The sequence below is a fragment of the Manis pentadactyla genome, chromosome 8 (assembly GCF_030020395.1).
Source record: "Manis pentadactyla isolate mManPen7 chromosome 8, mManPen7.hap1, whole genome shotgun sequence".
In the NCBI taxonomy this organism is placed as follows: Eukaryota; Metazoa; Chordata; class Mammalia; order Pholidota; family Manidae; genus Manis; species Manis pentadactyla.
The window spans coordinates 136,144,050-136,169,211 of NC_080026.1; the positions used below are offsets into that span (position 1 = coordinate 136,144,050).

Here is a 25,162-nt window from a genome sequence, read left to right on the forward strand (position 1 = left end):
CCCTTGAACTCCTGAAGCATGATTCAGAAAATGTCTCTCACCTTTAGGGTTGACCAATTAGAAACAAAAGTCAAAGAGAATTTGTTCCCTCTCTCTCTGGCTTCCACACTGATGTCATGAGGAAATGTGTGAAAAGGGCTTTGGTGACTCTAAGACAGTAACATTGTGACAAATAAAAGGGTAAACTTTCAGTGAGAAGTCCATTAAATTCCAAGACTGACTTGAGTGCTAACCTGCCCTTTAGGAGTTGGCAGTGGGTCTTTGTGTGCTCTAACTGAGCCACAGACATACGCCATGGACATCACACTACCGCAGTCACCACGAGAGAGGGGCCGGTTCCAGGCGAACCCGGGGCAGAGGTCTGTGCAGGCTCCTGGCTCCAGTCCCGCTCCCCCTCCCAGATGCACCCAGAAGCCGGCCCACGTTTTCAGGTACCCGATGCTCAGCATTCCTTCCCCTCCCCACCATCAAAACCTGATTGACAGGAAGCCCTTGTGCCAGATGTTTGCAGGTGAGCGTGGTAATTTTGCTGGGCTGGAGCATTTTGATCCTAGACCTCAAGCTGTGAAGGCTCTTCTTTGTGTTCCTAGGTAGTCAGGCCTCGGTCAGCAGCTTGGAAAGGAAGCCAAGAGGCTAGAGCTCTGGCCCTGCCTCAGAAGTCAGCGTCATGTGTGACCTCAGCCCCAGGCCCTTACGGCGCCTGCCCACCTGCCGCCTGGTCCTGTTTTAATAAGCTCAAAATGCAAAAGCACATCCTGTTATTGACCCTGCGCTGAGAACTCAGTGTAGACAGGACAGAGGGTGTCTTGCTCACTCTGTGCCCACGGTACTGAGTACTGGGGTAGACGATGGAAAGATACATATCCAGGGAACAACTGGCGGTCGGAATACCTCTTAAGTTAAGCATTGTTGTGTTCGATTCACAAAGCTGCTTTTGAGGGCAGCAGTCTATCCTATGGATATATCCAGGGGTTGAAAAGTTTATTTAAAAGGCTTTCACTACGGTGTGTGAGAGGTGATCACCTGTGGCCACCTGTCAGGGTGGGAGGAGAGGCCCCTACCCCCAGTCATGGTGCCGGGCGGTCTTGCCAGGTGACCTTTACGGTTAGGGGAGGGAAGGCCAATATGCCAGCAGCAACCACAGAGCTAGATTTGAGAAGGAAGCCTGATTCTGGCACAGCATTCAAGGCTTTTTGGGATTCATCCCCCTTCAGTGGATGTTTATTGAACAGCCTGTTCTAATGTGCTGTTTAACAAAGCACCCCCAAACACAGTGGCTTCAAACAACGATGATTTAGCACTGTTCACATTTCTGCAGGATGAGAGAGATGTGTGTGTGTGTGTGTGTGTGCACGCGCGTGTGGGGTGGTCAGTAGAGGGGGCTTGAATCTCACAGGAGCTGCCTCTCCCGTGCCGAGCCGGTGAACCACGCGCAGGCCCGGGAGCCGGGAGGGTGGTCGACCGGCTGGCGCAGTCTTGGAGCCTCCAGCACTGGGAGCCAGACCCGGCTCTGTCCTTCCCAGCCTGGGTGCTGCCACCGGCTCATTTGTTCACCCCCATGGGCTCAGTCTCCTCAGCTGAGAGGGGCAAGCAGGGGCCTTCCTGCAACGGGACGAGGACTGTGCGCTGACCACAGCGGGCAGCTCGCAGATAAACACAGCCTAGGGTGTGTTAGTCAAGTTTTCTTAATTACAGTGACTAATTTGCATAAAAAGGGGGGTTGGCTTATGTAAATGGGTGCCAAAGGAGAGAAATTAGTTTCAAGCATGGATCCCCAAGTTCACTAGTGTCCCCCAGTCATTCTCTCTCCCTCCTTCTCCTCCCCTCTGCCTTCTCGTCTCCAGGCTCTGATTTCGGGTGTGGGCCCCTTCTCAGGCCAGCCTTCTGTTGGCACTAGTCGAGATGTTCCCTGGCATCTTCAGATATTCCTCGTCCACAGGGGCATAATTTTTAAAAGCTTTTCTTTCTCACAGTTAGCAATGCACCCTAGTAAAGAAGCAAATAATTCTAAGGGGCCCTTCTATGAAAACGGCCGTTTCTGTCTCCTGTCCAGTTTCCTGTCCCAGAGTCACCACTTTCAATCTACTTAGCTGAATCTTTCTATTTATCTCTTAATAACACGATGCATTTTGATTTTTCTTTTTTCAGCTCTGTAGCTTGAGTTCTCTCTATACAAATTAGGCAATTCTCCCAACTGCAGAAATGCGCCATTCCCAACACCTAGCTCCCAGTTTAGTTAAATTATCCTTTGGCTACAGCATTACTCAATAACTGCATGATGATGACTATGCGAATGGTACTCCCAGCTGAGTCAAGTAGTTACCTGCAACTTCTTTGGTTTCTTATTTAACTTTGTTTTCATTGGAATGAATATGCATCTCTCTTTTTCTCTACCTTTGCTCAGTTTTCTATGGATTTGTTACTAATTCAAACCCAAACCCTCCAGCTGCCTCGTTCTCTGAGAGCAGTAGGTACTGTTCGGCTTTCGTCTTCTCGCCCAAGCCTCTCCCGGAGGCTCCTAACACACAGCCGTCCGGCCTTCCTGCCCTCGAAGGCTGGTGTGCAGATCTCACCGGGGAGCGCTCGCTGCTGGCGCGGCGGGAATTCTCTGTGTCTCCGGTACTGATCTCGGTTACATGTGTCTCAGCTTTTCCTCTCCATTGGTCCATACACTTACTTTGGTGGAACACTCCCTGAAGTGCTTCCTGAGAAATGGACTTACAATTTTGAGATCTACATCCTTGAGCATGTTTATTAGAGTTTCCAGTTAATGAATAGTTTGATTGGGAATAAATCCTAGACTGGATATCATTTTTTCTCTAGAATTTTAAAGGTACCGCTCCATTGCCTTCTAAGCTCTTAGTTCTTTTAGTGAAGTCCAAAGTATTTCTGATGCTTGAGTCTTTGTAAGTAATCTGGAAGCTGCTAGGATGCAACATGATGAAATTCTGTGATGTATCTTGGCATGGGTCAGATGTATCCACGGTGTCAGGCCCTCGCTGACTCCTGTCCTTCTGGAAAGTAGTGACCTTCTGTGAGGGGAAATATTCTTAAATCTTTTTATTGATGATTCCCTCTCCACTCCCATTTTCTATTCTCTTTTCTAGGACTCCTATTATTTATAAGTTGGATGACTACTATCCTTTAATTACTTTAATTTTTCTCCCTGGCCTTTTTTCTGAAATGTCCAGGAAATTTATTTAACCCTATCTTTCAATCCTCCTACTGAGGTCTTTCTTTTTTTTTTTTTAATGCATTTAACTCTCATTAGCTCTTTTTTTTTTGTCCTCTAAATATTTTGTCTTATATAGCTTTCTTTTCTTATTTTATAGATACAGTATCTTCTGTCTGGAAGAATATTAGATACTCATCTTAAGTCTTCTCTTGTATTTTCTCTTGTTTCCTTCAGAATACTTTGTTTGTTTTGGTCTCTGTCTTTAAGGATAAGACACTGTTGCTGTAGACTTCTCTCGCATTTTCGTTGTTCTTACTGGGTTCTGCCTTGATAAATATCCCTTACTCTTTTCAGTTGCATTTCTGAGTTACCTGTTTATTATTAAGAGTAGAGAAGTTTTAAAAAGCCTATAAAATCTTTTTTTTGTGTGTGTATGAAGCCCTGGACTTCAGTGGATTGCACTTAGCTGGGCTGTTTTTGTTAGGGAACCCTGGGGTCTGTGCCTCTACGGTTTTCATCTGGAGCTGGACAAATTTCCCAGAGAAGGATCTTCCATTCATTTATCTTGAGGGCAAAGACCTGTCTAACAGTACGTCAGGGATAAGATCCACAGGTCTCCACTCTGAATATAATACTTGTTCAACCTTTGTTTCCAGAAGAATATGCCCCCCATGCCAACTCTGCCTGACCCCAGTTAGGAGATGCTTTGCTTTACCTACTCCTTAAAATAAACCTATAGTCCTCTGCCGAACCAGAAATTGTCTGGACATGGGAAATGGGGAGGGGATGTGGGGCTGAACTGGCTCTTAAGCTTTCCTTGGATCTTCCTTTTTTAATGCCATGTTTGACACATCCCAAAGGACCTGGATCTAAGAGTACTTGAGGCTGCTGGGGGTCTGTCACTGAACTACTAGTTTCATAAGCACTTTCCCAGATCTACTTGGTCAATCGCTCATCACTCAAGACACTGTTGCCGTCATTGCCTCTCCATATTTTTTGTTCTTATGTGTTTATTTAAGCTGGGTTCATGAGAGACAAAAGTAAATGTGTGTTCAATTCCTTGGTATTCTTAAAGTTCTTTATCTCCCAGCCTCCACCTAATGTCCCCAGAAGGACTACGCTCAAAGGTGTCAGATCACATGCCCTGGCTCCTGACTTGGCACCGATCCCTGTGACCTGGGTTCCCTGGAGAGTCCAGGTCACTTAGCTCCCCTTGGGGTAGGCAAAGCGTGCCTATGAGATTGACAGCAACCTGAGACTCATACCGAGGGGCAGGTCCCACAATAAAGGAATGTAGCACTGACAGATGGGCAGTGGATACCCCAGACACAGGGTTGCTTTGTCCTCCCAAAGGGGCTGATCTTGTGGAGGCCAGGATTTTTCTCGATTGTTTTGCATTAAAAAAATGCTGGCTCCATCGCAGAAACACTAGCTATCCAAGCAGAAAGCACCTGCCTTGAGGATTTCCTCTGTTATGAGCCTCAGCCACATCTGTTCACACTAAGTGTTTCTGAATCAATTTATTAATGCAGAAGCCCACTGGAGTGTAAGGACAGCAGAGGCTTCCTGGAGGAATTCTATGCCCTGCAGAGAAAAAGGAGGCCATTGTAGCCAGGCCTTCCCAGAACTCCTAGCCTGGGACTTGGGGATGCCCATGGGAAGGGATAGACATGGCATCCTTCCTTTATTTGAATGACTAGTGTCAAAGGTGGGTACTTGTTTCCCTGCTTCAATCTCAGAAGTCCTAAAGGAAGGAAATCTACTGTAGAGACCTTGAATAATCTGTGTGTATTGTTCAGGCGGGTGTTCTTTATTCTTGTAAGGAGTCCTTCCGTGTTAGTCTCTGACACAAGATGCCTGGGACATTTCAAAGGAATAATGTCACCCTTCTTAAGTGTTTAAACCCTAAACAAACTTTTGGTTTCTTTTGAGACCTCTGGCGGTCTATGTCACCATGCTGCTGCTTAGAAGACTAATGTCTTCGAAGGACATTTGTAATGGCAAACTTTAAATTAAGTCAATCTTGATAGCTCAGTGACAAGGCCTATATGTTATCGTCCTTTTCCAACTTAACAAGAACAAAAAAAGAACCAATTAGTCACCAATGATGGGCCGTGATGACATTTTTACTCCTGAACTTTTCTGGTATAAAAGGGTCACCCAAGGAGGATCTGACAGTTGTGTGAGGAATTTGACCATAAAACTACCGATCTGCAGAGAGTTTGGAAAGTCCACAATGATTAGGTAAAAGACTGCATTTTTCCACAAAGAAAAGTGTCGAATTTATATATTCCTTTTTATTTATACTTGCCTAAATGAGACTAATCTGAGGTTTTTTCCCCCCTTCTTTGCAGCTTGTTAAAATTCAGTCTTATTCTAGTTCTGTCGATTTCTACAATGCATGTGTTCTGGGGTTATCCGTTTCCACCTTCTAAGGTAAGAGCTTTGCCTCTATTTTTCATGCTTGACTAGATAACTAGAGTTACAGATAAATTCAAAATAATCTCAAGGAATATGTAGCAGAAAAAGAATTTCTTTTATTACTAGAGATTTCAATGAAAATAGATACAAGTAGAGTATTGAATATTAGTAAAAAAGAAACACATTTTGACAATAGATAATACTGGAGTATCAAAATTTGTTTTGAATTATTTCAGACTTGACCTCTGCATAGGAACGTATTCATTTATACGTAAAATATAAATTGTTTAGCCCATGATCATTTATTTATTTCACATGCATCCCCTCATAGTCAAGGTCAACATTTAACCATTGAAACTACGTTAAAAATACAATGGATTATTTTTCAAAACCTGTGAATTTCCCAAGTTCACAAAAATGGCAAGTTTTTCAGATGTAGAAGCATATAGATAACATGTCAGAATAAATTTGTATGTTTATTCAAGAATATTGATTGAGCTCCTAACTGTATTCCCTGAACTGTTCAAGACATTCAGAAAAATGAACATTTTTCTTTGGATTTTTGAATACTATTTCAACATGGTATCTCAGTTAATTTATGTTAATGCTGTGTTTAAAATTTAAAATATCTTTTGTCACTGGTAGCTTTTTGTACTTTAACTTTGCTCTGCTAAAACATTACCTGGCATACTGTAATTACTGAAATCAGTGTAATTTATGAAATTACTTTTAGAATAATGAGATGCTACGTAAGTCCTAAATAATAAATAAATGCCTAAACTTAATGATCGCATATGTGTATTAATGCTCTTCTTACTAATCTTTGCATCTGTCATTTTTCCATTACTTGTTTACTTAATCTAGCTTCATTTTTCCTGTTTTATTCCTATGAGCATTCAACACTAATTTAGTCATTGATTCTGTAAGACACCACATTGATCAAGTTGATGAGTCACAATCCATAAATTGGTATATTTTTCTCAAGTGTCTTCCTAATTACTTTTGATTCTTTCCCCAAAGGTTTGTTCATGACATTTCTGTTGAACAAGAGGCACTTGTGTGCATATTTTTTTTTAAAATTAAGGATGTACTTTCTTCTAATGTACTTGTGAGATCTCCTTGTCCATGAAATGTTTCTTCTTTCACCGCATTTTCCATATTGCTATTTTTGCACATGACTATTTCATTCTCATTATAACCCCATTGTGTAGTAATGGTACCTACCAATTTGTTTAGGGTGAGTGATTGTGCAGATGAATGACATACCAGCTCCTGTAATATTTGTTGTGAACTTCATAAAGCCCATTAACTGGGCAAATATACTGTATTTTTCTGTTATCTCTGGGAAGGGCTCCCTTCAGTGATCAGCAAAGAGCATCAGTATCTTTTAAGGATGTTTTTGGGATCTCTAGAACTGATGCATTTCTTTTGCAATATAAAGGTGGTGGCATCATGAATATTTCTGGAAAGAACTGGAATGCTTCCCTTCCTGAAATGACTCATAGGCCCCTCCTTGCTGGGGAATTTAAAATAGATGGCATTATATCATGCTTAGATTTCCTCTGTTCACATAGGGAAAAACACACAGTGGGTGTTCAAATCAGAGTTTTTGATTGATTTCCCATGACCAATATTTCTGAAACTCTCTGACTGTTCTGAGGTCCAAGAAAGAAAAGAAAAAGCCCGCTTTTCTTCCAGAGGCCTGTGGGAATGATCTGCCTGGGAGCTCTGACTCCTGGAAGTGTCAACAAACCGCTCAGGGGTGGGCGAAGGATCCCAGAGAGGCTTTCTTGGTCTCTGGCCTCATTTCACCTTCCAAAGAAACCGCAAACCAAACTTGTTTTCCTGCACTAGGAAAGAAAAATGTGCAACTTTTACTTTGTGGTATGTTTATTTATAATACAAGTGTTCAGCCCTCTTGTCCTCTTTAGCCCTCGTATACTTGGGACACATGCCTCGAGTGGTGTCAGACGCCTCAACTCCACACTTGCTTCAGCTTCCCCTACTTGCCATTTAATTTCCTCCTTTAAAACTGGTGAAATGATAGTCCCTTCATCATGGAGCTTTTTGAGGGGAGGCCCTGATGCACAGAGATCCTCGGTCAATCTTTGCTCTCAGTATTGATGGCATTTGTAGTTTGCACCCTGTCAATACTGTACTTCCTCTGTAGGGCATTCCTGGGTCAGGCCCATCTCTTGGATTCACTGGCTCTGTGTCTTGGGATGCCCTCCTTTCCTCCGCACCTGGATTCTTTATCTTTGAAGTATGTGTTGAATTGCAGGTCCTTGAGTGCCAGATGGAGCTCTAGGATTCCAAACTTATTTCTTTCACAAGTAGGCACTCCCTGCACTGTCCTATGTCATACAGGCCTTAGAGACACTGAGAAGGAGCTCAACAAAGTCAAAAGAAGAAGTTGCTGGCATTCGAGGAGAACCTAGGCAAATGGCTCAGGACAGGCACCAGAAGGAAACTGGTTCCAACTGAAACCTGCAGTTTGGTTATCAAGGGTTGTCTTTCTTAGTGAGTTTAAAATTTTATTCCCAAGATTAATTAGTGCCACTTGAAAGATTCTTTATAAAGTAATAGCAACAAGATAACTATGTACAGTGTATGGTGCAAACACAGGATAGCAGCAATTGCGGAAGTAGTGTATAAATGAGAGACAAGAGGTAGACAGCTCCAGATTGTATTTTGTATTTAGATAAGTTATATATTGGGTTTTAGCAAAATTTTGCCCTTAAAAGACTGGGTACATTGGGTTTATTGCTGTAAGATTTTGAAAATCGTTCCTTGAAACAAATCTTTAACACTAAAGTGGTGTTCTCTTCCTCCTCTCCCATGTGAACTACCAGGTGTCTGGAAAACCTGATTCCTTTCTCTTCCTGCCGAACAGCTGCCCAACCAGGATGGAGAGGAGCGAGGGACTAGATTTTCTAAAGCCGGTTTTGGAGAAGACGTTTATGAAAAGGTCCTTTCGCAATGGGGTTGGCATGGGGATGAAAAAAACTTCCCTTCCAAGAGCAAAATCATGAATAAGTGTGCAAAGAACTCTGGGAATTAATTTTGAACGTTGTAGAGTGTGTCTCCTGTGCTGAAAGTCAGGTATATCTTCATCATTAATATCTGTGCGCTCTCTGTTCTTAAGTACCTTTTCTCTCTTAGCTGGTGTAATGGAGTTTTAAAAAATGTAAGCCTGACTGAAACTTCTACTCTAAGAGAATAAACTGCTGATGTGATCAGTTAGTAACTTTCCTGGGTAGGGATGGACACATTTGCTAGGATCTTAAATTGGCCAGAAAGTATGAGCATTTTTACTGGAATGACAATAGAGTGACTTTTTGTCCTGTCTGTAGTACTGTACTATCATAATGCTGATAGTTTTTCTTTTAAATACAGTTTTCTGAAATGACTTCGCAAGGCCAATTCTTCTGGGATGTGCTGTTTCAGTTTCTAAGAGAGTCTTAGGAAACAAGCCACAGTTAAGATTGGTGGTAACCCCACGTTTTCCTCAATCAATCAGTTGATTCCAGAAACAAAGGTTACCAGGGCCCTCGGGGTATAACTCTTGCTGCCCTTTAATATCAAGTATGCTTAGATCTGGACTGTTGTTTCGCTTTGGAAATATGTCGCCTTTTTAAAAGTCTTAGGACCCAGAAGAACGGCTGGTGACAGTCATGACAACAGGGAGAATGCTGTCGCCCTGTGGTGCGGGGACTCCTTTGTGAGTTGGCTCCCAAATCCGTGCTGATGAAAGCCCCACTCACTCCTGCTCCAGGGAAGACCTGGCACCCCTTCCCCTGAAACTCCTGACATTGCTTTATTAAAAAGGAAAATGTAACATTGGATAATGTGTTGTTAGTTTCAAAAGCATAACTTAAATAAGTGCTTATGTGCGTGTTTGCTTCTGCAACACACTAAGGGCATCCCTTAACCAAGAAAATCATGCTCCCCGCGTTCTCCTGTGTGTGCAGACACAGAGGACATGAAAAAGTCCAAGGCAGTTTAGCACCAGGACCCTTCTGTCCCTGTGTGCTCTGTCCCAGTGGTTCTGGCCTTTGTTCCTATGGAGGCAGCTTTAGAAATCTAACCAGTGGCAGCTACACTCCAGCACTGGACTCTTCTGGAGCGTGTGAGACTCCGTGGAGAAATTCATCTCTTAGCCACAACATCCTGCCTGCTCACAGGATCTGCAGCTCCGTGAGGCCTAGAGGGTGAGACGTAAAGTGCTGCCAATAAACTGTGGAAAATCTGACAAGATTGTCAGGGAAACTGGTTTTTTTTTTTTATCTGCCTGGCATATTGGCAGCAGAGCTAATTAGGTAGCCCAATAGGCATTTACTCCCTCAAAGTTGAAAAACACTGACTGTATTCTTATGCTCATGGTATGTATGGTGTCGACCTGGCATCTTGTGTGGAGAAGAGAAAAGATTGTTATTGCGGGGATCTTCCTAATTTTCTATTTGCATTTATATGGGTTGGCTGGAATATTTAAACACCAAAAACATAATCGGAAAAATTCTCTTCCCATTTCTGGGTCTAAAGTATCATTCTAACCTCAGGGGATAAAGCCTATGAAAATGTATTTGCACTCCAAAAATTGTAGCAAAGGAAAAGCTGGCAGGCAGGAACATTTGCTTTCTGAGGAAAAAAATGTACCTCTTGTTAAGGTTTTAGGACTAAAGTGCTTATGATGAAAAGTACCTCCACGTGATGTTTAAATAGTGTCATTGGAGAGGCGACTATGTAGACCTTTGGGGAAAGTGAACCCGGACGGTGCAGCCTCTGCAGGGCCTGCGGACTGTATTCAGTCACTGGTGCCAGTTTCTGCAGGGTTCCTGAGCGGGCCTGCCTGCTGCCAAGGCTGCGGGAGGAAGGAATGACCTGCGGTGATGCGGGGAGGTGATGAGGGGGTCAGCAAATGATAGTGACCTTTCACCTTCCCCGCCCCCTGCCACCAGGGAGTGTTGGTGGAGGCCTGAGTTTCACCTTTAAAGACAGTGGCCTCGGGCAAAGATTTGGAAGCCCTCAAAATGCAAGCATCCCAGAGGATAGGATGGGTAATGCTGCCAGTTAATTTTGGGCAACTCTACCTTAACTTGATTAAGTATCATTTCTTATTGGGAAAGAGTTTGTTGGAGGGGAAGAAAAAGAGCCCATGAGGGCAGAGAGAATGCTGGTGCAGAGGAGGTGGTCACAAAGCAGGACCTGGGGCCACACGGCCGTGCTTGGACCCCGGTGCCAGTGTTTCCTCAGTGGCATGACTTTGCTCAAGTGTCTAGAATCTTTTGGAGCTCAGGGATTATCACCTCTGAAAAGTGCTCATACTACTCACCATGCAGGACTGTCCAGTCCCTCATCCATTTGACAATTATTTATTGAGCACCTACTATATTCCAGGGAGTGTTCTAGGCAATAAGAATGCAGTTAAGAGAACAGACCAAATTTGAGAATTCCAAAATTCCCAGAGTGGGGTGAGCAGGATGAGGGTGGAAGCAGATGGGACAGACAGGTCGGGAGTTCCTGCAGGGTCTTGTCAGACTTCTGCTTCTCCTATAAATGTCACGGGAAGCCACTGGAGAGTTTTGAGCAGAGAGGTGACATTATCAAATACACCTTTTAGCCTTCATTTATTTGTAAGAATGAGAGAGATATTGAGGACTACATACCTAGCAGGCCTCAATAATAGCAGCAGAAATTCATTCAATGATTGACAGCTGGGAACTCAGGTGCCCTTCCTTCCTTGTCTGTTTCACAATTCTGCCCTGGGAAACAATTACTCTGTGAGCCGGAGCCCTTGGCTGGGCGAGGACCCTGGGAAGCCGAAGCTGTCACTCTCCAAGGTGCTGAAAGCACTTGCAAGAGAGGTTCGGATACCTGTCCCATCGACTCAAACTTGTCTTAAACATGAAATTCTATTCCCCTGACCTCACTTCCATGTAAGAATGAGGAGTATTTTGCAAATCACAAGCATTTACTGAGATTTCCATAGAAGCATCCCAAATTTTGATGGTGGGATGCAGGAGTGTGTAGATTTGTGGGTAGAAAAATCCAAGCAAAGAAATACAAGAATTAAGATTTCAACTCACACATGTGAATTTTAGGATGCTTACCCCATTTCCTTTCTGTTGATAATTTATTTCTAATGCACAGACATTAAAAAGTAAAATACGGTGTCTGCTACCAAATTTCTACTCCAAACACTCAACCTCATTCATTTTTGAGCAGTCAGAAGGAGCAAAGTTTTAGGGAAGGAAAATCTGAACACAATTGTATTTCATTCCCCACAGAGTGTAAGACCAGAATGCAGCAATTTGACATCTAAGCCCATTTCTACACTCAAAAATCCCATCTCTTCCTGGCCCATCAGACAATAACAACAAAATGAAAACATCCAGGGGGTTCTTCTCTGCTCTCCCTCAGGATGCTTTTCTCTCTGCTCATATGCATGCAGACTTCCACGTTATGGGTAGAGACAGGTTTCTCTGTTGATGAAAAATTGTTGCTTTACTTCTCCATGGAGGAGAGACTATCTTTTGGTGGCCCAACAGCTCCCCCTGGGCTGCTGTGATGAACTCTGTGGCCGGTGCCTCCTTACATCACAAGCGCTGTGCACACTTTCAACTCCCTCCAGGCTGGGGTATGTAGCTTTCCTGGGCAGCTGCCACTCCAGTTCTGTCTGTTTTTCCCAGGCTAACAAATCCGTTCTCCTGTTTGCCCTCCCAAAAGTGAGGCAGCTGGCAGGATCTCTCCTGGAGCACTAACTGTGATGTATCCAGCCAGGCAGGTGCAAGCACACCTCTGTGGGATAACAAAGACCCAGACTGGCTCCTGCAGGCACTGTCCAGCTGCTGAGCCTTCTGCTCCTGAGCTCTCCCTTCCACGGTGTGCTACTGAGACTGAGTCAGGCCTCTGGCTGACACCTTCCTTGCTGACCTCTGCTCATCAAGGGCTAATGCCCTAGATGGAGAAAACTTGCAAAAAGAAATCCAATGTCAAGTTATCTTTGCTAAGTGGGTCTCAATCTGTGGTTACACACAGGCTCCTCCACAGTGATAAGGAAACTCCCATTTAGCAGGTTTGGGGCTTCAGGCCAAGTGCTGTCCATGTCGGGTCCCATTTACACCCTTCACAGCCCTGCAGGAACGCACTGGAATGCTGCTCTCCCCATGCCCAGACAAGGAGGCTGAAGCTTAGACAGATCCAGCAATCTTTCCTCATGGGACAATCAAGGTCAAATACTTGGTAAATGGCAGGTCTTCCTGACTTCAGAGAAGGTGCCCCATGACCTGTGATGTCCAACTGCCCACAGTATGATGCCAGGCAATGAATGGAAGAAAGGAAATAAAAAATCAGAGGGGATATAGGTGACAGTTAAGTTTTTGTATCAACTTGAATGGGCCACAGGGTGCCCAGGTATTTGGTTAAGCATTATTCTGGGTGTGTCTGTGAGGGTGTTTCTGGATGAGATTAGCATTTAAAGCAGCAAACTGAGTAAAGCAGGGCGCTCTCCCAGGGCAGACAGCCTTTATCAATTCACTGAAGGCCTGAACAGAACAAAAGCCTGGGTAAGAAAAAACTCCCTCTCTCTGCCTCACTGTCAGCTGAGCTGGGGACATCCGTCTTCCGCCCTTGGACACAGACTCTGATTGACACTCACACCTTGGCCCTCCTGCCTCTCAGGCCTTCAGACTCAGACTAGAGCTGTCCTGTCAGCTGCCCTGGGTCTGGGCTTCTCAGCCTTTGTCGTTGCCTGAGCCAGTTGCTTATAATAAATTTCTCTCTCTCTCTCTTTTTCTCTCCGTATACATCCTATTGGTTCTGTTTCTCCAGAGAAGCCTGACTAACACAGCGCATTAGTCTTCTCTTGCTACACATCAAATTACCAGAAATTTAGTAACTCAAAGCAACACACAGTTGTTATTTTCTGAAGGTCAGGAGCCCAGATATAGCTTTCCTGGGTCCTCCATTTCAGAGTCTCCAAGGCCACATGCAAGGGCCATCCAGGACTATGGCCACATGGCCAGGTTTAGCTGGGAAAAGATCCACTTCCATGCTTATGTTATTGTTGGCAATATTCACTTTTGTGGCCAAAAGCCTGAGGGCTTCTGTTTCTTGCTGCCTCCTGGTGGGTGACCACCCGCAGCTCCTGAGGTTGCCTTCAGTTCTTTGCCTGTGGGTGCCCCTCCATGACTCCCCGCAAGGGGGAGAATCTTCCAGCCAGTGGACATTGCAATCTTAGGTAACGTAGTCATGAAAGTGGCATCCCATCACCTTTGCTGTGTAGTCAGCTGAAAGCAAGTCAAAGGTCCTGCCCACACTCATGGGTTTGCACAGGACGTGAACACCAGGAGCTGGGGAGCTTGTCCACCACAGACATTACAGGTGACAGCCCTGGCTATGGGAGATAACCATCTGTCTCAGTTGGAGTCCTAAGCAGGGGTAGGAACACACCAAATGTGACAGACTCTACGGAGCAACGCCTGCAGGAAGTCTGTGATGTGCCTTATCCACAAGTTTATGCATATCAGGCAAGCTGGCCAGCACCTACAACCTTTGGAACAACCTTGGAGCTGAGAGGTAGATTAATTTTAAGGCTTAAACACATAGTGAAAATTAAGTTACTAGAGTCCTACTATATGCCAGGCACTGGATGAAAAGTCTGCATGTCTGAGATCATTCAGTTCCTATAACTACCTTAAAAATATAGTAAAACAACTCTAAGGTAGATGCTCTTATTAGCCTCATTTTACAGGTAAGGCACTAGGGGCAGAGAGGTTAAGTAACCTGCCAAAGGTCACATGGTCACATAGCCTGTAAGCAGTAGGGTCAATGTGGGAACCCAGGTGACTGGTTGCAGAGATGGAGCACTGCCCCCCCCTCAGCATCTGAATCCACTGGTGTCAGAAGGACACCATCTCCCAGGAGTGTTACGGCAGTTTTTAATGGCACAGGCCGCTTAAGAAAAGCTGGATGCAGCTGGAGTGAAGGAGAGACATTGTAGAAAGTAGGTAAAGAAGGCAAAAGGGGCACAATAAGAGGAAATGAAGATACAGTTGAAATTTCCAAGATATGTTTCCCAGGGTGAAATGTGTTCCTATGAGAGAGAGCAAAGAAGCAATTAGAAAATGACTAGATCCAGTTTAAACAGAAAGTTCTGAAGTGATAAAGGCGCTGCCCATGCACAGACATGAACTGTGAGGTAACCTGTCTGTAAATCAGGGAGAGACAGTGTTTCCATCTGCAACAGTAAAAGGGCTCAAAGTTTTACTGGAGGAGATAGGTTTTTACTGGAGAAGATGGGAGGTTTGTAACTGTCATGCTCCTGTCCACGATGGGACTTCTGGCATCCTTGAGCAAGCAGATCAGCAATTATCAAAGTGAATTATGGTCACAGCCAAAGGACGGCATCAGCTAGAACCTGCTTCCTGCTATCAGGATGGAAACTGTCCTGGTACCTAAAAGAATTATGGGTTAAGGTTCTTTTATAGCCTTTAAGAAACAAGATGTTCAGCTCAGAATTGGTGCATCATGTTATCTCTCCAGGCTGCTCTGGACTCTGGTTAACCCAGGTCAAGTGTGTGGCCAAGTCAGTTCTGAGAGGCCTCATATTGCTTGAGATTCTTAGGTACAGGCTTTGAGTTTAGACATATGTGAGCCCCAACAGCAGTCCACTTAACGAGCTCTGTGACTCTGGGCATGATCCTGGGTTCCTCCACGCCTTGGTTTCCTCATTTGTAAGATGGAACTCACAGTGACATCACGCTAGAGATGTAGTGAGAGAGAAGTGAAATAATCCGTTACGCACCTAACATACCGCTCAGTCTCGTGAGTGCGCCGTACTTGGCGGTTGCCTGCAGCAGACCATCCCTGTTTAACACCGCCTAGAAAACTGGGTATACAACTCCCACTTACAGTCACCCTGGTCACTTTTTCTTCTTTTTGCCTCCACTTCCAACTCAGAACCTACAGAGAAAGCCAAACATGCTCAGAAACCAATCACATAGGGCACCCCCATTTCTGGTCAGCCCACCTCCAGCTCCCCCAAGCCACAGCATCCAATCCTGGCATGCGGGAAACTTTTCTTTCCCACACTCTGCAGTTTCCCTGCTCCTCCATCTGCTTTTGGGTCTCAGCCAAATATCAAGCAATGGTGGCTGACTCCTCGCTACAGCAAGCTCTGAACGAATACCCCATTTGTGGTGGTCTGTTTATCTGCAAACACTCATACAACCAAGGTGTCAAAACTTCACAGGAAGTCTACATTGTTGGTTTGACAGTAAAAAATATCTGTAAGCATACACCTTTTAAAGTAGATTTAAAAATAGACACTTTATGTTCATCAGTAGATGAATGGATAAAGAAGATGTGATACATATACACAATGGAATATTATTCAGCCATAAGAAGAAAACAAATCCTACCATTTGCAACAACATGGATGGAACTAGAGAGTATAATGCTCAGTGAAATAAGCCAGGCAGAGAAAGACAAGTACCAAATGATCTCACTCACCTATGGAGTATAAGAACAAAGAAAAACTGAAGGAGCCAAACAGCAGCAGAATCACAGAACCCAAGAATGGACTAACAGTTACCAAAGGGAAAGGGACTGGGGAGGATGGGTGGGAAGGGAGGGACAAGGGCCTGGGGGGAAGAAAGGGGGCATTATGATTAGCATATATAATGTGGAGGGAGGCACGGGGAGGGCTGTGCAACACAGAGAAGACAAGTAGTGATTCTACAGCATCTTACTGCCCTGATGGACAGTGACTGTAATGGGGTGTGTGTGGGGGACTTGGTGATGGGGGGAGTCTAGTAAACATAATGTTCCTCATGTAATTGTAGATTAATGATACCAAAAAAAAAATCTCTGCTCCTTTTTTGAAAAAAAAATAGACACTTTAATTCTTTTATCTTGCTGCAATTTAAAAAACAGACATTTAGAAAATTTAGGCAAAGACAAGACAGAAAAGCAAAAAATAAAACCCTAATCTCACTACTCTTGGGTGACCACTCTCAATGTTTTCAGTTATCTATGTGAAGTGGATAGGTGTGTGCATGCGCGTGCACACACACACACACACACATGTGATCACACAATTCTCCTTCTGAAATCTGTTTTTGCAGTTCTACAATATTCACGAATAGTTTTCCATGTCTGTGAGTGCTGAAATATACCATTGTGCTTAATGTCTGCATAGTATTCAATTGTATACGTGTCACAATTAATCAAACCATCCCTTATTAATGGGCATTTACATCATTCAGTATTGTGTCAATGGAAAATATGCTATAAAATATATTTCTATACATTTGGCCAATTGCTTTGTGATGATAAAATGCTAGAAGTGGGAAAGGTGGTCAGTTAGTTCGCACATATAAGATTTCAACATGCGTTGCTAAATTGCCCACCAGAACAGTCATATCACTACAGGAACACTAGACACTGTCTTTCTCAGTTTTACTGATACGTTAGGTTTAAAAGCAATATCACACTGTTAAATTTTATGTTTTTTGTTTTTTAATTACTGGTAAGGATAAACATGTATGTATGCATGAATGTATCTATCTATATACACACAGACACAAATTTGGAATTCTTTTTTAAATTACCTTTTCATGTACTTGGTCCATTTTCAATTGGATATTCTTATTGATGTGAAAACTTCCTTAGGTAACAGGATATTAAGCATTTTTGTCATATTTTTAATTACATTTTTGTTATATTTGCACTTAGTTTGCAAATATCTTTTATTTTTCTCCTTCACAGTTTCTGACTGCTGAGAGAGAACATGTTCCCATTCCAAGATAATAAAAGGTTTTAAGGATTTATTTCAGTCTTTGACCCAGGACATCGTCTCTTGCTGAGTTAGATTACAACCTCAAGTGTATTTCCATAAAGGTACATTAATCCTCTTTGCGTATTTAGAATGTCCTTCTGCTGACTTCTCACGTAAATAACAGTCTGTTGAGGACGCCATTTGAGGTTAGCATTTTTTTCTATCAACATTTTATAGACATTTGATTGCTCCATTTTTTCCTGGAATCTTATGTTGTTGGGAAGTTCAAGCCAGTCTTTAATTTTTTGGCTTATAAAAGTCAGCTGTTTCTTCTTACAGAATATTTGTGAGATTCCTTTAGTTGCTCCAAAGTTTAGTAATCTTACCAAGATCGTTATCACTAAAAAGCATTCCACTTCTATTATCCTCTAGCAATTTTCCAGGTCATGGTGCTTCCTGGAAAGTTCTCTCCTCTTACATTTTTATTAACATTTAATTCTATTCTTATACTGTAATGCATGGAACATAGTAGCCATGTCATCTCCAATGTCTACCACGTTTTGGTCCCTATCTTATCTGAATTCCCCAGAACACAGGATATAGGCAAAACTTCATGGCAACCCTTGGTTTGGAGTGTGATCCTGGGACAGCGAGGATGACAGAAAAGTGGGGGCGAGGCAGAGAAGGAGGGAAAGCAAACCCGGGGCTGTGCACCGTGAGCCTGGCACACTGTCACCAGGGAGCAGAGCTGGTGGTCTGAGGCTGCGTGAAGCACTGGTCTCAGGAGCAGTGCACTGGAGAAGCGTAGAGGTGCAAATCATTTGTCTACCAGGTCCTTGGCCAAATTGGTCTGCTTGCTCCTTTCCAGCCAAGTTATCCCATGGGCAGCTGATGGGGGACGGTGCACCTGTCCCTCCGGGTGAAGCCTCATCTGAGCGCTTGAGTGGTGGGAGGGGTGGAGCCCTGGTCCTGCTGGGTTGGATGCAGACGCAGGCAGCTGGTGGTATTAGAAGTGGCTCAGGGTGGGTCTGGAACCAGGTGTGTGTTGGCTGCCGAGCTGGCAGCGCCTCTGCAGTCTTGGTCTAGGCTGTCGGCTCTGGGCGAGGGCAGCATGCCTAGCTGGGGCTCCCCAAGTGGCCCCAATGTGCACAGCCCAGAAATTGTTGGGTTTGGTACAACCATTTTCCCTGTCCGTCTTCTGTTTCTTTCCCTTTCGTCTCTGTTGTCTGTGACTTCAGTCTGTCCGGAATGTGCAGTATCGATTTTGATAATTGCAGCTTCTAAGACGTTTTTCATTTCTGCAATGATACTGTTTTTCTCTTTATCTTTATTAGGCCCACCAGCTCTATTTTTATCTTATTCTTTCATTGTTTTTATCTTTTGTTCTTTATATTTTCTAAGAATGTGAAGAAAATCCTCCGATTTATTTGTTTTCCAAAAATGACCACTTTGGGATACTTATTCTCTCTTACTTTATTTTTTAAAAATAAATTTCAGAGCAATCGTTCGAGTACTTACAATGGCAAATATTTTGTTAACCGTTTAGCATAAGATATCTCTTAATCCTCCCAACAGAAGGATGACATGTAGAATTATCTCAGGGAGGCGAGGAGGGATTAATTAAATCGCCCAGGGTTACACGGCTAAACACATAGGAGCCAAGCTCACACCAGCTGCGCTTGACTCTAAACCTGTTTCTGTTTATTGAGTGCTTACTGCATCTCTGCCTCCCCAGACAGGCCACATGCTGCCTTTTCACCCTTGTTTATTCATCAGATTAGGTATAGATCGTGGTCAGGCGATTGCACTGCTCATGCTCAGCGTCCCCTCCGGGACACAGTTTGAAGTGTGTTCTCCCCAGCTCTGAGCCTCTTGGCTCTGAGCTCTCCACATTCGGCACTGCCTGGGGGTCGGAGACTCCAATCCAGACTCCGAGTTTGGGCTGCTAGTAGTCCACGATTGAAACAAAGTTAATCTTAACTCCTCATCTGCTAAAAAAAAAAGCTTTAAAAATGACACACAAATGCCAGGCCTTCTTCCTGAAACATTTTCTTGCTTGGGTAACAGAGCACAATGAACTGGTCATCACTAGAAGAGAGAAAAATCTAGAATGTTGCCTTTCAGAGCTCAGAGGGTGGAACACACCTTGGTGTCCAGACACTTTCTTTGTTCCCAGGAGGGTCCCTTCAGGAAGGCCTCCTGACCACCAGGAGCAGGTCAAGTACTCACTCCATGTCCCGTGTGGCTCCAGACCCCGGCTGGACGAAAGGCCCAGTCCACACTCTTCAGACAAGGATGGTGAGTGCTCTTGCAATGACATAACATGTCCCATGGAGAGAGTGTACTTCTTTGCAGATTAAAATTAAAAAATTTTTAACTCTTTTCATTGGCAGTTTCTTCCAGTTTTTAAAAGCTGGTGACACTTGAGGCTTGCAGAGATATGGGTGGACACAGAGCCAATAAGATGGGATCCCCACCAGAGTCAGGAAGATGCCTGATTTTTAACCCCAAAGTCCAGTATTTGGACTCCATTTCCAGAAATCAAAGAGGTGTTATGAAGTGACTTGGTCATGATGTCCCTGTGCCCCTTCCAGGTTTGCACCCTGGACACTGGCTGCCTGTCACCACGATCTACACCTAATCTGATTAATAAACCAGGGTAAAAAGGCAGTGTGTGGCCTCTCTGGGAAGGCAGAGTACGTGCTCACACGCAGTAAGCACTCAATAAACCGAAACAGGTGCCTTCTTCTGGCAACATAACAGAAGATTGCACTTGGGGACTCACTCCCTTACTCTGGGCCCTGGTGACCCCATGGGGCTCGGCTTTGGTTCCAGGGCTCATCAGTCAGCCCACTCCATTCCCTCGCCTTCACAGGAGTGGGTCAGGGATTAGCCTTTTGCTAAACCTGCCTCAAAGGAAAATTCTCTATTTTCCATGGCCTTGGAGCTGTGAAGACAGGTGCTGTTGTCAGCCATTTTCCACCACGAGGGAAGGCTTTCAGTCGTGGTGAGTGAGACCAGGTCACAGGAGATGCCAGGCCCTGCAAGCAAGGGCAAGGGCCCTGGGGTCTGTCATGCCTGCCGCCATATCCACCCCAGCCCTTCCCTTGACGTGAGCCAACCAAAGCCCCCTTCACTTAAACAGCTTTGAGCTGAGTTTTCTGCAGCCAGCCAGCGAGAGCTTCCACCCCACCCCGGGGCTCCTCTGCTGCACAGACTCCTGAGCAAGGCCTCCACTGTTCCCTACTCTCCCTGAAGTCAGACATCAGCTCTTCTTCCCAGGTCTTGGTTTCTACTAAATAACTTTGATGTTCTCTAATAACTTGGCTATAGCATTTCATTTGCCCAAGGAACCTGCCTTGGGGTGCTGTTTTGCTATAAGGATTACATGAAGTGTTCAACAAGAAAAATTAATATAAAGTCATCCTCTTCTTGGGTGGGAAACTTCCTTTCCTCAGCTGTGGAGTGAATGTCAACATGCTTCAGGGCGAGAGGGGGCATGGGAAGGCTTCCCATCACCCTCCAGCTCAGATGTGCACTGAATGTCGGCCCCCAATAAACGGGGGGCAGTGAGACATGACAAAGGCAGTGGCGTCTTCGCCTACGAGCTCCTGCCAGTGAGCGTGAGGAAAGGTGGCGAACGAGAGAAGCAGGAAGGGAGGGGGTGGATGAGGTTTTAGAATTCCTTAGTTTTATTTTGTGGATATAACTATAAAAAATAATGGATTCCTTTTGGTTAAGGCTTTTTCGTTTTTATTTCTTTAAGAAAGTTCACACCCGTATCTAAATTGACAGAAACAGAGAAGAAAATCTAATTAATACAAATAGATTTCCCTCCCCCCCCTCATCCAGCATAAGATATTCAGTTTCTGGAAAGAAGAAAAGTAAATAAAAGATTTACACTTCATACTGTACAAAATTATAAGGGTTTCACTTCCTTTACAGCTGATGAAACAGATTACATAGGAATAACAAGGACATACAACTAATTATTAAACTAAACCATTTGAACATCTAACTTGGTGGGTTCTCAAGCTAAGTTCTGTCTCTGTTTTCTGATTTACAGAAGATATATTAGCATGTTACATGGAAAAAGTATTATGCATGGCTTGCCTCTGAGGACACAGAATCTCTTGCCAGTGATCCCAGAAATGTCTAATTTATATAAGGAATTTTTCAAAAAGCCAGATTACAGTTGTTGTTATGGTTTCATTAGTAACTTCTAAAACTAGTTCACTTTAAAGGCTACCTTCAATATTTTAGAAGAAGGTTTAAATAATTATCCAATTTTTTAATGGCTCTTTAGAGTTATTGCAGAAGCAGCAAATCCTATCAGGTAGGGGGGACAGACATTTGCACTATGACAGTTAATGTGCAAGTGAACATCAGTTACGAAATAGAAACCTCTACATTGTTGTAAATCTGGAACATGCAGTTGGATCTCCCTGGGTTCCTGGCCTCAGACCAGTGAGCAAAATCAGGTGGGACTGGAATGTACTGGATCGCACCCAATCCCCATCAGGATCAGGGACCGTTGCTGTAGATGAGCTGGCAGCCTTGGGCATGTTGCTTCTTTCTGTGGGATTTAGTTTCTTAGTCTATAAATGTCCTTGACACTAGTAACTATTGGGTTTTATAACAAATAAAAAAAGTCATACATGTAAAAACTGAGTCCGAGGCCTGACACCCAATGGGTGCTCCACAAATGTCCCTGCTGCCTTCGGCATCATTCTCGGAATAGCACCGTCACCATCATCGTCATCAAGACCGTGAGATGTCTCTCGGGGAATCCGGCTCTCCTCTCCCTCTGATCCACCCCAGTGTGGTGTCCTGATTCCAGCGGTCCGCGGAGACTTGAGCGCTCCTTGCTTGTCTGCTCATGATGGAAAGGTGTGTTTTGCATATCACGCTTGAACCATCACACACAGGAGTCAAAATCAAATGTGACAAGGCATATAATTTTTTACACTAACGTTGTGTCTTATGTCATTCAAGCCGGATTTCTCAGTCGTTCTACAAATACTCCACTAAGAAATTACAGGGCTGTGTGGTGCTTTTCCACCTCACAGCCAGAATGATAGGTGGTTGAAATTGGCCTCCCTTGCTGTCTGTTGTCACCTCTCTGCTTTTCTCTTCCTCTGCCTCCCACAGGGCTGGAATACTGCACAGCCCAGGTAGAAATTCAGGGCTCTGTATTAGAACCCTGGACATTCAAGGGGTTCCTTTTACCTGAAGCTGCTTCCAGTTCTACATTTTAAGGCTTCCTTCACCCATTCACCATGGTGCTGTTGATTAAGGCCTCCCTGTGAGAATTAAATATGTCTTTAAAAAAAAAACAGCTAAGCCTGGGAAAATCATTTGCTGTTGGGAAAACGCTTCACCTGGGTATTTTCACTAGGAAAAAATTACTGAAAAATGCTGCTAAGACCTGCGAGCTCCCAAAATATAATTTGCCTTGATGACACATAAGAAAGTCTTCCTCCTCGGTGAAATGATGTGAGACAGATGTTGGAACAAAAATATGCTAACAATTAACACAAAAAGATTTTTAAAATCTGTTTTATCCCCCCTCCCTCCTCCAGCAGAAGGTATTCAGTTTCTGGAAAGAAGAAAAGTAATTATAAGATTTAGACTTCATGTTGTACAAAATCATAAGGGTTTCAAATCCTTAGAGTAGAGTACTTGTGTGGGATGTCTATTTACTTTCAGCTACATTTTTTTTTCTTAAGTTATGTGCATAAGTTTCTTTTTCCACATTTAATTTTAGGATGGCACTCAAGTTTGCAGAAAATATTTACACATAGAAAACTAAGCATATATTGCACTAGTATTAACCCTGGATCCTGTTGACACTGTTGACAGCGTTCCTTTGTGAGTGTCAAACCCAACATTCTAACCCGTGTGAACCTGAACACACAGCCTTCTGAGCTGTTAGTGGTTTTGTTTGTTTGTTTTATTGTAATATAATTGGTTTTAGGATTTGAAGCTGGAGCAACCAGTAATACAAAACACTGAAACATAATAATACTGGTTTCTTGGGATCTAAGCAATCATACAACACATTTTTCATATTATTGGGCATGAGGAAAACCATTTGGCTTATTGCCTGGCAATCGGTCCTTGAAGGAAGACACATGAAGATCTAATGTGCAAGGGTCTGTGTGCGCCTCTCCTGCTGTCAGAGGAGGTAAAGGAGCAGGAGGAGGGCACGCATTCCCTGTCTCCAAGCAGCTGCCACTGAGTAGGAGGCTTACTGAAATACTGCCTGAGCAAAGCAAGTGCGCCGGTAAACCCAGCGGAGAAAGGACTGTGGCCCATCACCCCCACTTGGCCCCACGCCCCTACACGCAGCTGCCCTGCACGCAGAGGAGGAAGCTTCCCCTGTGAGGGTGGCACGAGCCCTCCAGGGGATGGGTCCTTCACTGTAGGAACTTTGATCCCAGCAGACGGTCTCCTTCCCTGTTCTCTCCCCTTCTTCACTCAGATTTGAAACACCGCGTCCAGGGGGCTCCGGGGAAGGGGCAGCAGGAGCCGGAGAGGCGGGCAGCCTCCCTGGACGCTGTGGCTCCGCGTGCTGGAGGCGGAAGAACCACAGGAGACCGGCGAGGCTTGCTTCTGAGGGAAACACAACGGCCTTTGCTGGGGGAGGGTGGGAGTACTGGGTGAGGCTCTTTTGGGGACAGGGAGCGAGAACTCAACCCAAATGAGCTTCGGGAAAAAGGAGCGTGGCCCAAGAACGTGGAGCAGGGCAAGTGGCTGGACCTCAGAAGCCCCTGGAAGCAGGGCTCCCCCTCGCCAGGCCCGCTGTCTGCAGGGCTCGCCTCCCTCTCTCTCTATGTCGGCTTTGTTCTCTTTCCATACAAGAGCTTCCCTCACACAGGTGGACGCGGGGCCACCTGGAGCTCACCTACGAGGTCAGCCACTCAGAGAGAAGTGCCCTCCCCTGGATCCATTGCCTGTGGCCAGGAGTCAAGACCCCTCTGTGACAATGACATGCAGGACCCCATGGACAAACCACGCATATGTACAGGCGAATCGCACTCATGGGTGACAGCCGTGATGTGGAGGAGGCAGGCAGGGCAGGCAGTCCCATCGAAGTCACCAGAGGATGAAGCCCGTTGGTCCTTCACCCCGAGAAAGCCTTTCCTTGAGTCTTCAGGAGGAATCGGTAGAGAAAACAGTTAAGCCAGCCAGGTGCTTTGATCTGTACACTGGCCTTGATCATCAGCTCTGGTCATTCTCAAGGTCTCAGTACCTTGCCTCAGCTTTTTGGAATAGGACAGGGACCTGAGCAGTAAGAGATGACCGTGTGCCCTCCACAGTGCCCTGGGCCAGCATCCTGTCAGAGCCCTTCCTGGGGCACAGACACGCTATCCTTCATTAGAGAAAGGAGGTGTGACGGCCGATCTTACGTGTCCCAGTGACTGGGCTCAGGGAGGCTCGGAGAGCTGGAGAAACATCATTTCTGGGTGAGTCTGCGAGGGTGTTTCTGGAAGATATTAGCATTTGAATCAGTAGAGTGAATAAAGACCTCCCACCTCATCAGTGTGCGCTGGCATCCTCCAGTCCCTTAAGGAACATAATAGAAAAAACAATAGTGAAGGAAGGGTGAATTCTCTCTCTCTCTCTCTCTCTCTCACCCTCTCTCTCTCTCTCTCTCATCTTGAGGTAGGATGTCCGTCTTTCCTGCCCTTTGACCTCAGACTCGGGCCTTCTGTCTTGGGCTGAATTATACCCCTGGCTTTCTTGGGTCACCAGCTTGCAGATGGCAGATGATGAGACTTTTC

The 25,162-nt window shown here is 44.7% G+C and overlaps 1 protein-coding gene across 1 annotated transcript; it reads left to right on the forward strand.

The window, feature by feature from the left end:
- Window positions 1-294: 294 nt before the first annotated feature.
- NPS (neuropeptide S) lies at window positions 295-8,994 on the forward strand. The gene is made up of 5 exons (XM_036898670.2): window positions 295-359; window positions 402-511; window positions 2,555-2,619; window positions 5,507-5,611; window positions 8,449-8,994. Exons 1-5 carry the CDS (start codon window positions 295-297, stop codon window positions 8,626-8,628), a joined length of 525 nt encoding a protein of 174 aa, XP_036754565.2. The 3' UTR covers window positions 8,629-8,994.
- Window positions 8,995-25,162: the final 16,168 nt, after the last annotated feature.

Bases quoted from the DNA above. Each gene is read 5' to 3' on its own strand.
- NPS (XM_036898670.2), top strand. From the start codon at position 295: ATGGACATCACACTACCGCAGTCACCACGAGAGAGGGGCCGGTTCCAG. The intron at 360-401 runs GTCTGTGCAGGC...TCCCCCTCCCAG, and splicing joins CAGGCGAACCCGGGGCAGAG to ATGCACCCAGAAGCCGGCCC. The intron at 512-2,554 runs GTGAGCGTGGTA...CTGCCCTCGAAG, and splicing joins CTTGTGCCAGATGTTTGCAG to GCTGGTGTGCAGATCTCACC.